At 44.2% G+C, this 11,682-nt stretch overlaps 1 protein-coding gene across 2 annotated transcripts; it reads left to right on the top strand.

The window, feature by feature from the left end:
- Positions 1 to 411: 411 nt before the first annotated feature.
- LOC118473303 (uncharacterized) lies at positions 412 to 6,046 on the top strand. Of its 2 annotated transcripts, XR_004852612.1 has the most exons (4): positions 435 to 1,180; positions 1,272 to 1,673; positions 1,764 to 1,855; positions 5,753 to 6,046. XR_004852612.1 is itself a non-coding variant. In XM_035962524.1 (3 exons), the coding sequence occupies exons 1-3, from the start codon at positions 1,349 to 1,351 to the stop codon at positions 5,762 to 5,764; spliced, it is 429 nt and encodes a 142-aa protein (XP_035818417.1). In that variant the 5' UTR covers positions 412 to 1,348; the 3' UTR covers positions 5,765 to 6,046. The 2 variants fall into 2 exon arrangements, 1 of the variants encoding a protein (XP_035818417.1); XM_035962524.1 differs by having other exon boundaries at positions 412 to 1,673.
- Positions 6,047 to 11,682: the final 5,636 nt, after the last annotated feature.

Here is an 11,682-nt window from a genome sequence, read left to right as displayed (position 1 = left end):
ACTATAAATTTTCAATGGAGCAGCTCACATGGTTTAATTTAAATCCAAACAACCGGTTTCTAATTCAAAATAAGGTCAAAATTGTTTTCTAAATAGGGTTCGAGAAATTTTTGTTGGGCGATTCGATTCAATGTTCGGCCAAACATTTTAGATTTTCTATTCATCGTAGCTGGAGTGGTTCAAAACAAAATTCGTGCGCGCTAGCCTCGCTGGTGGTCTCGACTGCTGGCATGTCATCGCCCACCATGGCCTTTGGCTGGCCACCAATTTTCTGCACCAATAGCCTGCGCCGCCCAACTTGACCAATGCGTGGTTGTCCAGTCTCTGCGCCAATGGGTGATGCCGTTTCCTCCTAGCCAATCACCCTGTTGCAGCCACCCTTTAAGCGTCGCTCCTCTGTTCCTTAGCGCAGAAGCATTTTTCCTGGCCGCCAGTTTCTCACGCATGCAGCCTGCTCGTCTTCCACCTCCGGCCATCTTCCTCCCTCTGCTCCTGCTCGTCCATGGAGCCCTGGTGACCGCGCCCCTCACATGGACGCGCCCCCTGCTCGTGATCTCCCCAGGACCGAGTGCCCCTCCCCAACTCTCCTACACCCTCAAGTCGAGTGGGCTCTCTCCATGGATGAAGCTTAGGCACCGATGCTCTCCTTCTCTAGTTCGTCATGTCAGCTTGGTGCCCTCTCTCCCATGGCCAAGCCTGAGGTCCCTACCTCGACCTCCACATCGGCCTCCATGGCGCTCTTCTCCCTGGGCACCCAGACGTGTGCGCCCCCTTCCCTGCTCTTGCCGCGGCGAGCTCCTTCCCTCCAAGCACCAGTCCTGAACGCCAGGCCACAGGCCATAGCTCCTGCGCGCTTGTCCGCAGCCAGGTTCGTGTAGCCACCGTGGAGCTCGATCAGCCTTCTTCCCCACCGTGCTACGCTAGATCCGAGCTCCCATGGTGCAGGCGCCCCTTCCCCCATCAGATCCATGGCGCCATGTCTCCCAGTTGGCCTCCTCTGCCCAGCGCCACCCCTTCCTTTCCCTAGGCGCATAAAGCTCTCCCCCACGCAGTCCAGCTCCAGGCCAGACCCAATTCGCCCAACCCCTGCTCGCCCAGAGCTTCTTCGCCCCAAATCCGGCCATCCCCGCCTTGCCGTGGAGTTCCTCGAGCAGCCCCACCTGGCCACCATCCTCCCCAGGTCGGCCTCCCTTTTTTATTTTGTGCAGTTCGCCATCCCCTTGTAACACGCACTGTCTTCCTCTGCGCATGTTCGGTTCCATGGAGGGCAGCCGAACCCTTTCTCCATGGCCGCCAATCGTCCTACTCCTTTCGTCTGGTGTGCTTGACGCCTGGTGCTTCGACCTCGATGGCTTCCCCTGCGAGCGACACCTCTGCTCGGCTCCCTCTCCTGGCAGCGAGCTCCTCTGTAGGCACCGACCCACAGCAGCAGGGAGCCTCCAATGGCATTTGTTTCCCCAAGGCTCGCCCCGTCAACAGCCATCGACCTCGTGCAGCAGCCGCGACGCCAGTTCGCACAGCCACGTGGATCTCCCTTGTGTCGTGCCCTCGGCATGCTCGATGTAATGCCAAAGCAGCAGCAGCAGCGACGCCCTCCGTTGCGTCGTGCTCGCTAGATCGGGCCTCACGTCGTCGATCTGCGCAGCGTCTGCGCGTCGTCGTCGAAACCCGCGGTGAGCTCCTCGCTGTCCCGTGTTCCCTGATTTTATAAAATAACTGAGCTAATAAAGCTGTGAAATAATTGTGTATGTCGTTAATCGCAGCCCCTTGTCGTCGTCACGCTTCGCACGTCGTTTCTCGACAGGAAGCCAAACCGACATGCATGCATGCACAACTCCACTCGGGTTTTAGCCAGGTTGTTCGCTTTAGAAAAATTGTGGTTTTTGTTTTATTTACGATTCAGTCGATGGCGTGATTATGTGCGTGAAAATATAATTGTATGAATGGACGCGAGTAGAAAAGAAAATGAATTAGATAAGAACTCGGATGTTTTTATATTTTTATTTTGATCAGAAAATTTGTGATGCGTTGTTTAATGCGAAAACTAAGTTACAAAATGCGGATTATGTTTTGGGAAATGCATCGATATGTGTTTATGTGAAAAGTATAATTGTTTATGCAATGTGATGGGATATGCGTGGAGGATGTATTGTTAAGACATGAGTGTCGGAGTTCATATATTAGTGGTCGCGCCACATTGATCGAAGTGTCTCGAGTCCACGCCACAATATGGTTGTATGCGAGACCGGGTTATGTGCCTGACGAGTTAGTAAAAATCCATCGGTGTCACTTGTGTTAAGTTGAGGTTTATTTGCGCGTGGAAAGTAATAATGTGCTTAAAAACTAGAACTCTTAGTCGATAGTAGAAATTGTTTTGGCTTATATAGAGAGGTGGTGACATACCAAAGTAGTCGACGCTTCTCTATATTTATGAGTTGAGTCGTAACGATGCGTATTATGCGTTCGTTCAATTATGCGTCGCGTATAGTGTATGATTGTGCTCACAATTTTGAGTAGACGCTTCAAGTAAGTCAAGTAGATACAAGTGTGTAATGGAGTTAGTTGTCTTAGGATAAATATTGAAATACTTGGTTCGTATGATAAACATCTATGCGTTCATAATTCAGGAAGTAAATGCATGGTGATTGCGATCTGGAGATTAGTGGTTTACGGTTCGTATAAATTGGTCGATGTGCGAAAATACTTGTGACTCTGTGTGTTTATAAAAATGTTGTAGTATATGTTGTGTCTCGGATTGCGACGATAATAGGCAAGCTGACGTGTATGTTATTTAACGGCTATGTCGTTGCTCTAGTTAGCCAAATTGTTAGATGGTTTGGTTAAGCTCATAATCACGATGAATTGCTTGTTGTGGTCCAAATGCGTATGGTTGTGGTCGCAGGTAAAAATTAGTAGTGCTCATGTGATGTCCAAGTTAAAATGCAAATTACTATGTGAAGAGCGCATCCATATATATGTATGCCGGGTAAGATTATTGTGGTAGATGCGTTACTAATTGTGTATGGTAATTCTAGCGCACAAAATAACTTGTATATAATTAGTAAGTCTACTTATTGGTCCTAATTTGGTTGTTTTAACTCTAACAGATGGAAAAGTGTTAGAATGGTTCAAGTCTTTAGAACGCAGCAATTCTTGAAGTAATTAGGAGCTGAATTTATTAGTTGCTGTTTTGGCCTGCACGCATTGTTTTCGTCGTGTTGGATGTTTGATGAACTAAATCATGTTTTCTGTAGAAAGGCCATATAGAAAAGTTGTAGATAACCTTATTATCTTGCTGGTGTTAAAATTTGACAGTCATAAGTCTGATCGTTTAGGAGTTATGCTTTTCACAAATTTAGTAACTGAATCTGCCCAAATTCTGTACAGATTTCAGAAACTGCATTGTTTGCCTAATTTAATGTTACAATCTGTTCATGGTCGTTATAATAAAGTTGTAGATGCTTTTCTTATCTTGCTTGTGTTAAAATTTCATAACCATAGGCCTGACAGATTAGGAGTTATGAATTTTATAAACTGGTTGCTGTATTCTGTCCACTAACAGAACAGATTTCGAAAACTGAATTGTTTGATTCAGTTCAACATAAAATCAATTCTGGGTTATTATAAAAGTATGTAGTGCTTTTGCCAAACTTTCCAAAAAGACTTGGATCACTCTTTTGGTGATCTGAAGATTAAGTTTTGGATGTTTAAAGTCTGAAGACTAAATCTGTCCAATTCTGGACAGCAAAGCCTTCTAGTGTCTTTTGTCCTTAGTTAAATATTGAATCACCTTGAGATGTTTATAAATGATATGTAGACAATTTTATTATCTTTCCAGAAAGTCTAAGGTCACTTTGTTTGGATGTCTGAATCTTTAGTTGTGAGTTTTTGAAGTTGCAAGTCTGAATCTGTCCAAATCTGGACAGAGCTGCTGTGTTAGCACTTTTTGACCTTGCTAAAAGTGTTGAATCTTGTTGAGGTAAAATTACCAAATTGTAGTTCACTTTTTAAGCTTTCCAGAAAATCCTAGTTTGCTATTTTTGGATTAATATTTGAAGAGTTATGATTAAAATGAGTGACTGCTGTGTTGCTGTCCCAAAAATCTGCAAGTGCGCATTTGATTGTTTAGTTCACCCTTTTTGCTAAAAATGTTTGGATAGCTCTTAATTAATGTAGACTTGCCGTGGCTAAGTTTGAGATAACATATGTGTCCTGTTTTATATATTTCTTCTCTAGTTGATTGTGATATAGGAGTTCCATAGTTATTGATGCCGATGTCCTCCGTTAAACTTGTGTTTGGGATGCTTTTGTGTGATTAATAGAAGAATTAATGAAAAGCCATAGTGAACTTATAGACTTAACTGATTTAAGGTTAGGTAACTAATGGATAATTAAAGTGAGCATATTACATGCGTGTACTTGTGATGTCGTAGTTGTGTTGCGTAAATAAGTAAAAGGTTGTCGTCTTTTTAATGGTGTTGTGTAGAACGCCGATAGCGTGTAAATAACTAATGCTGGTGTGTGGTTGTTTACGGTGTCTTACGATTTAATGTTTAGTTCGCTGCCGTCTATTTTGGGATTGTCTTGTGATATATTTCATCATATTCATACATATGCATCCTGCATCTCATTTAGGACCGAGAGATGATGATCGTGCAAGTGATGTGGTGCCAACCACAAGATCCAGTTGATGGACGACCCAAGGAAGGATGGACTTAACCAGTGGATGCTCGCCAAGCGAGTACCTCCCCCAGCAAACACTACCTAAGTGAAAGGAAAGCCTCGGTTTTATGCATAACCGTTTATATATGCTATTTTACTACACTTAATGTTTGTAGGCTTGTACCGTGCACTTAAGTGTAGGAGTTGGTTGAAACCCTAGTTGCATGAACTCAGGATTCCTTTTGAGATGGATACTAGTATGCTAGGTCGAGTAGCTGCTATGCTAAATCAGGATCTCGGTAGAAGTCGAGTGATTTTTCTAGCACTCGTGCGAGGTCAGGAATTGGTTGTATCCATTTTTTATAACGGAATGATGATGGTCTGTGGACACGGATCCATGGGGATGCGTTGTCTATGATACAAAATTGGAATAAGGATTAATGTGCGGATACCTGTGTCAAGCGTTTGAATGTACTAAACACATGTCGGGAAATATGATAACCGGTAAACCTAGTACCTGAGTGAAGCCTGGCGCGGACTTTATCCCTCACGCGACCTGAGACTGGGTCTCCCATTCTAGATATGGTGGGTACAAGTGCAGTCACTGCACGGCGGCGGCCGGGGTCAGTGGAGCATTGTATGCCAAGGCGGTGAGGCCTGGACGCGAACGGGGAATCGATGGGGACGGTTGACATGTGTGGGGATGGAGTGCCCTGACATGTCGTGTGTTTAGGTTTACCTTGCAAGGTTAAAACTCGATTCGAATCGTCTGCTTCTCGCAGCTAATGAGACTGCTTGATCCATTGTACTGCATTGAGTAAAAAGTGGAAATGAGATACTGGCAAAAGATGTTGATTGATATAATGTTTGATACCATGTATCAATAGATAGGTTCTCATCTAGTCTAAATTATTATTCTAGAACTTGAAAAGCTAAAACTTGTTTTTAGACTCAGCTAGTGCTTTTGGCAAACCAAACCACTCAGCCAAATAACTGCATGGTCTAGAGGTAGAGGAGTAGACTCCTCACACCGGGTAAGTCTAGGTGAGTATTAGTATACTCAGCCTTGCTTGTGGCATAATTTTTGCAGGTACCTCCTTGATTTGGTTGATGGTGTGACTTGGCCTTCATCCCTGCCACCGGGATAGACGGTCGAGTGGGTTACTGCTTCCGCAGGAGAGGACCAGGAGGAGTAGCGTGGATAGGCTTCGCCATGTTACTCGGTTTCTCCGTTAGTTATTTCCGCTGCATTAAAAACTATTGTTACTATTTCTGATACTCTGATAATGTAATTACTACTGATAATTATTAAATTTGTGGTATTATGCTTTATTGTATTTCTCTATGCCTCACCTTCGAGTGAGCTAGTGGTATTCGATCCTGGATAAGTGGCTTTTATCGGACTAGATCCGAGGGACTGACGGGTTATTCCGATTTAAGTGTGTCGTTGCCTCTAAGGCGAGACTTGTGCACTTAAGCTGGAATAATCCGGGTGGTTCTGCCACACTCACCTCGAGTGCGAACTCCGGGACGCTTGGAGAACGGCGGGGGTGCGATGGAGCCTCGGGTCGACGGCGGCGGGGCTCCGGCTGCACAAGAAACGCTCCGGTGAGTGCGGACCGGGCAAACCAGAGAGGGGAAGGGCAAACCAGAGGGTGTCTCGAGTAGAGGACTGCAAGGCGGGAGTCACTGAGGAAACAGACGGGGCGCAGGCTCGACGACGGTCGTAGAACGGACGACAGTCGACAGTGCGCGGTGGCAGAGCTCTCTGGTCGCGTGCTCAGAGCGAGAGAGAGGGCGAGAGGGTTCGGCTAAGGGCGCAAGTGAGCATGGGAAGGTGGGCGAGTGGGGCGCGGGGCTCAAAAGGGGCGAGGACGTGTGGAGGTGGCCGGAGATCACGCGGTCGTGGGCGCGTCCACGGCGGGGGATCGTGGGTAGGAGGTTGGGGACGAGCTGACAGGTGGGGCTGGCGGGACATAGAGAGAGCGGTGCGCGTGCGAGAGGAACGACACTGACAAACCTGGCCCACGGGGCAGCGAGAGAGAGAGAGGGAGAGAGGGCGCGCGGGTTGGCACCGACAGGCGGGACCCGTTTGTCAGGCATCGAGGGCGCGCGCACGGTGCTGGGCTTAATGGGCCGACTTGGGTTGAATAGGCTTTTCTATTTCCAGGGAATTTCTAATTGCTTTTCTATTTAATTTCTCTATGGTTTTCAATTCAAATTCAAATCAAGTTTCAAATTCAAACCAAATCAAACATGTGCAACAATTCAAAGAATATTTGGAACTCAACATGATGCAACATTTCATGACTCCTCTGTTTTGTCAAAAATAAAATAAATAATCCCTCACTATTTAAGCTAACCCTAACCAAAAGAGAAAGAAAGAGAGAGAAACTAGAGAGAGATAGAAACTAGAGTGAGAGAGAGAAGAGTAACACCTGAATTTGGATGATAATAAGAAAGAAATTTTATACCCCCAAATTCAGGGTGTTACACATTGGGACCAGGAGCTGGCTCTAATTCCTCGGGATCCTCCTCTCCCTCGCTTCCTGCCTCATTTGCCTTCATGTCCTGGTGGTGCATCTCTAGGTGGTCATTGGCTTCCTCAAGTTCCTCCTGCACATCATGGAGCTGGATCTCCAGGATATCGATGGTGTTATCCCGGATTTTCACCTGCTGCTCTAGGGTCGCGATGCGCTGGCTCAACTGTTCCACCTGTATGTCTTTTTCCACCAATTTCGAAGACAAGTCAACCACGAAGTCCTCTCGATTGTTGGGAGTGATCTTAGTAGTATGAGCAAGATCAGTGAGATGTGCTATAGCATCGCTCTGCAGGGCCTGTAGGCGATACAGTGCGCTCATACACTGAACAGTGATTCTTCCAACTTGGTCGAGATGCATAGCCCACACGTCCTTCACGTGGCTCACTCTGTTGCACCACATGGGCTCATCCCTCTTCTCGGCGGGGAAGAGTCCCAGTGGGTGCATTTCAGTGCTGCAGCCTCAGTGGTGTCATCCGCCCTGAACCCGACAATCTCGGAGTCAAGGGAACGCCAACCCGGCTGCAGAGGGTGAGACTCCAGGGTCAGCCAAACCCTGCATCGCGGCACCCGATGCTCCTCGTACAACTGCACCGTGTACAGAGGGGGTGTAGGGTAACCAGCGGAGAAGAGCACCTCCCACAAGATGGAGGGAAAACCCTCATGTGAAAGGTAGTCGAAACTGAAACAAGTGTCTCCTCCATTGATGGGGGTGGGTGAAGTCATCTGTGAAAGAGGGTTAGATGTAAGTGTTATGGCAGTGGAAAGGAAAAACATTTGCCCGGGTTATTAAAAGGGGGTGGGTTAATTTAGAGTTGTCTATTCCAACCCCTTTCATTATTCATTATTAACAATGCCTGATAAGTTCATGATTAGATGCACTTTTCCTTAGTTTCTAATTTCTTCATGGTTTATAATGCATGCATGCTGGAAAGAACGTCTTCTCACCAATCGGAGGGGTGCTTCTAGAGCATCCCTGTTATTCTAAGACTGGCCTATATGGCCTACTTATTTAGCCACCTATTTCCCTCTACTCTTAAGGCCTTTCGTCCTAGGTCTAGCATTCTAGTCCTGACGATCCCAACACTGGTTTCTAAGCAAAGTTTTATTTTTTGAAAGGTTGGCATTCATGACTTATTTATTCCTCTGTAATGGTAATCGCTCTGATACCATCTATGGCAGAACCGCTCGATTTATTCCAGCTTAAGTGCCCAAGTCACGCCTTAGAGGCAGCAACACACTTAAATCGGAATAACCCATCAGTCCCTCAGATCTAGTATGATAAAGCCACTTACCAAGGATCGAGTACCAATAGCTCACACGATGGTGAGTCTCGAAGAGTATACAATAAATATGAAACCACAAATTAAAGCATTGGAGTTATTACATAAGTCAGAGTTTTAATGAAAGATAACAAGTTCATAAATAAAATGCAGCGGATAACCGATAACGACGATACAGAGGAATAGGGCAAGGCCTAGCCCACTACTCCTCCTGGTCCTCTCCTGTCGAGGCAGCATCCCACTCAACCGTCCAACCCGGTGGCAGGGTGGAAGGCCAAGTCACAACGTCAACCATATCATGTACCGTACCTGAAAAAAAATATGCCACAAGCAAGGCTGAGTATACTAATACTCAGCTAGACTTACCTGGTGTGAGGAGTCTACTCCTCTACCTCTAGACCATGCAACTGTTTGGCTGGGGGGTTCGATTTGCCAAAAAGCACTAGATGAGTCTAAAATAAGTTTTAGCTTGTCCAATTCTAGCATATTTAATTAAGCTGGGTTTGCTCCTTTCTAAGCATACATGGTAGCAATCACTTAGTACAATCAATCATGTTATCTCAAGTAAAACCTCATTTCTATTTTTACTCGATGCAGTACAAGGGGTCAAGCAGTCTCATTAGCTGCAAGAAGCAGACGATTCGAATCGAGTTTTAACCTTGCAAGGTAAACCTAAACACACGACATGTAGGGGCACTCCGTCCCCACACATATCAACCATCCCCATCGATTCACCATTCGTGGCTAGGGCTCACCGCCTTGGCATACAATGCTCCACTGACCCCGGCTGCCGCGGTGCAGTGACCGCACTTGTACCCACCATAGCTAGCATGGGAGACCCAGTCTCAGGACAAGTGAGGAGGAAAGTCCGCGCCCGGCTTCACTCAGGTACTAGGCTTACCCGTTATCATATTTCTCGACATGTGTTTAGTACTTTCAAACGCTTGACTCAGGTATCCACACATTAATCCTTAATTCCATTTCCGTCTCATAGACAAGGCATCCACCCTGGATCCCAGTCCATAGACCATCATAGATCCCGTTATCAAGATGAATACAATCAAAACATCACCTCTCGCGAGTGCTAGAAAAATCATTCAACTTCTACCGAGATCCCTATTTAGCAAGGCAACTACTCGACCTAGCATACTAGTATCCATCTCAAAAAGGAATCCTGAGTTCATGCAACTAAGGGTTTCAAGCAACTCCTACACTTAAGTGCACATTACAAACCTATAAACATTAAGTGTAGTAAAGTAGCATATATAATGGTTATGCATAAAATCGGGGCTTGACTTCAAAAGCTGAGGCTGCGGGGAGATCCTCGGTGGCACGCTCTTGAGCTGGTTCCTGAACTTCTTCTGGGACAACTCCTTGCTCGGGAATGAGCACGTACTCTCCATCAGCAAGGTTACAATATAAATGAATGTAATGAACAAGAGATATGTATGCTATGGTATGTAAATTAATAATTGAAATGCGAGGTGAAATACTCAAGTTAGCAGGACAGGTCTTAGTTCCATTAATTTAGATTTTTGGGTATACTTGGTAATTAGAAGTAAGTATGGTTAGTTTAGGAAGTTGGATTAAGGTTGTACTCAATAATCCTTCAATGTATTAGTACAAATTTAATAAGGTTCCTAGCTGAAATTATCTATGACTTAATTTAGTGTTTCGTTAATCCTTTCTTTTCCTTTTTCTACTTAGGCTTTTGTTTTGAGTAGATTTGAACTACAACATTGATTTAAAAATTTACAAAACCTCTGTAAAAATTACAGTGGCTTCTCACTGGTGTATGCAACCAAGTCTCAAAGATCGAGGCTTAAAATGAGAGTGGTTTTCTCTACACAAAAAATATTAAAATTTAGGGCAGAGGGGGTGCTTTGAACTACAACTCTCCTCTAACAGTGGATTTTTCCCTAAGGTTTATTTTTGCTGGCATTTAGGGGTAATAATATGACTTTGTACCAAATTTTAGCCAATGATACCTACTGATCATTTTATGGTGATTTTCTAAAGTTTTAGGGCTTAGTGGTGCTTCATACTACTACTATACTTGAAAAATGTCAAACAACATATTTCCTAATTTTTCTATCTTCTTCTTTGTGCAAGAGCAATCATTCCTTAAGTTGGGTAACTTTGCTCAAAGGGAAGGGGTTGTATAATTTAGTGGAATATATGGTCTTTTTCATGGTGTAGGGAGTGAGGTGTATTTCATCATATTTTTATCTTAGTTTCATATTTTTCTCTGGTGGTTAACATCATAAGTATTTGGGTAAAAATTGGTTTGCTCATTGTTTCACATTTTTAGTATTTCTTTTGATTTATTTGAAGTATTGGCTAAATCCAAGTTCTATTTGTTTAACCCACTTACTGTGATGGTTTGGGGTGTATACCATTTTTATAGTGGCATATTAGTGGTCAGGGGTCTACTGAATTTTTCTTGCCATTTTTGTATTTGCCCTTATATTTTTAATCATGGTTTTTCTTGACTTCTTAATGCCTAATAAAATTATAACCTTAGATCATCACTAGACCAGGGTTCCATATATTTTTCCTATGATCTATATCACTTAGGCATACTAGGAAAAATATGGTCACTCTCTGGTTTCTATTTTCTATCCCCTTTTTCATTTTTCTAAAGTTTGGGCAGAAATAGTCTTTAATGGATATCTCTGGTTTATTCTTGTATACTGGGGTGTTCATCATTTTTAAACAGTGTGTATACTAGGTGAGTTTCTCCACTATTTTTCTCAAGTCTAGTATAAAAGTATTTCTATTTTTCTCTATATTATTAAGGTTTGGGCAGTTTTCTTATTTAATTCAAAACTCTAAATAATAGTACAGAAAACATGAGGTTTACTATTTTTTGTCTAATAGTGCATATTTCACAGAGGCTAACAAAATTTGTTTGACCAAATTTGGCAGTTATGCATTTAACTATTTTGCTGCAGATTTATAGAATTGAATTTCAAATGGAAAAAGAAAATCTACTTTGCGCTAGGGTCCCTGGTATACTTTTCCTGCGTCTCTTACAAACAGGTCCTGGGGCTACTATTCAATCGAGTCTCTGACAATGCAGAAAACCCCCTGGGTTTACCTAAATCTAGCACACGGTCCTAATCCTATTGGAACAGTACCTGCGGCGGAGAAAAGGGCGGCGGGGCTTACCGACGGCGATCTAGCTCCGGTGAGGT

This window comes from Zea mays, chromosome 9 (assembly GCF_902167145.1).
Source record: "Zea mays cultivar B73 chromosome 9, Zm-B73-REFERENCE-NAM-5.0, whole genome shotgun sequence".
Lineage (NCBI taxonomy): Eukaryota > Viridiplantae > Streptophyta > Magnoliopsida > Poales > Poaceae > Zea > Zea mays.
Note: the sequence above shows the minus strand (reverse complement) of the source record. Positions and strands in the feature narration are given on the sequence as shown.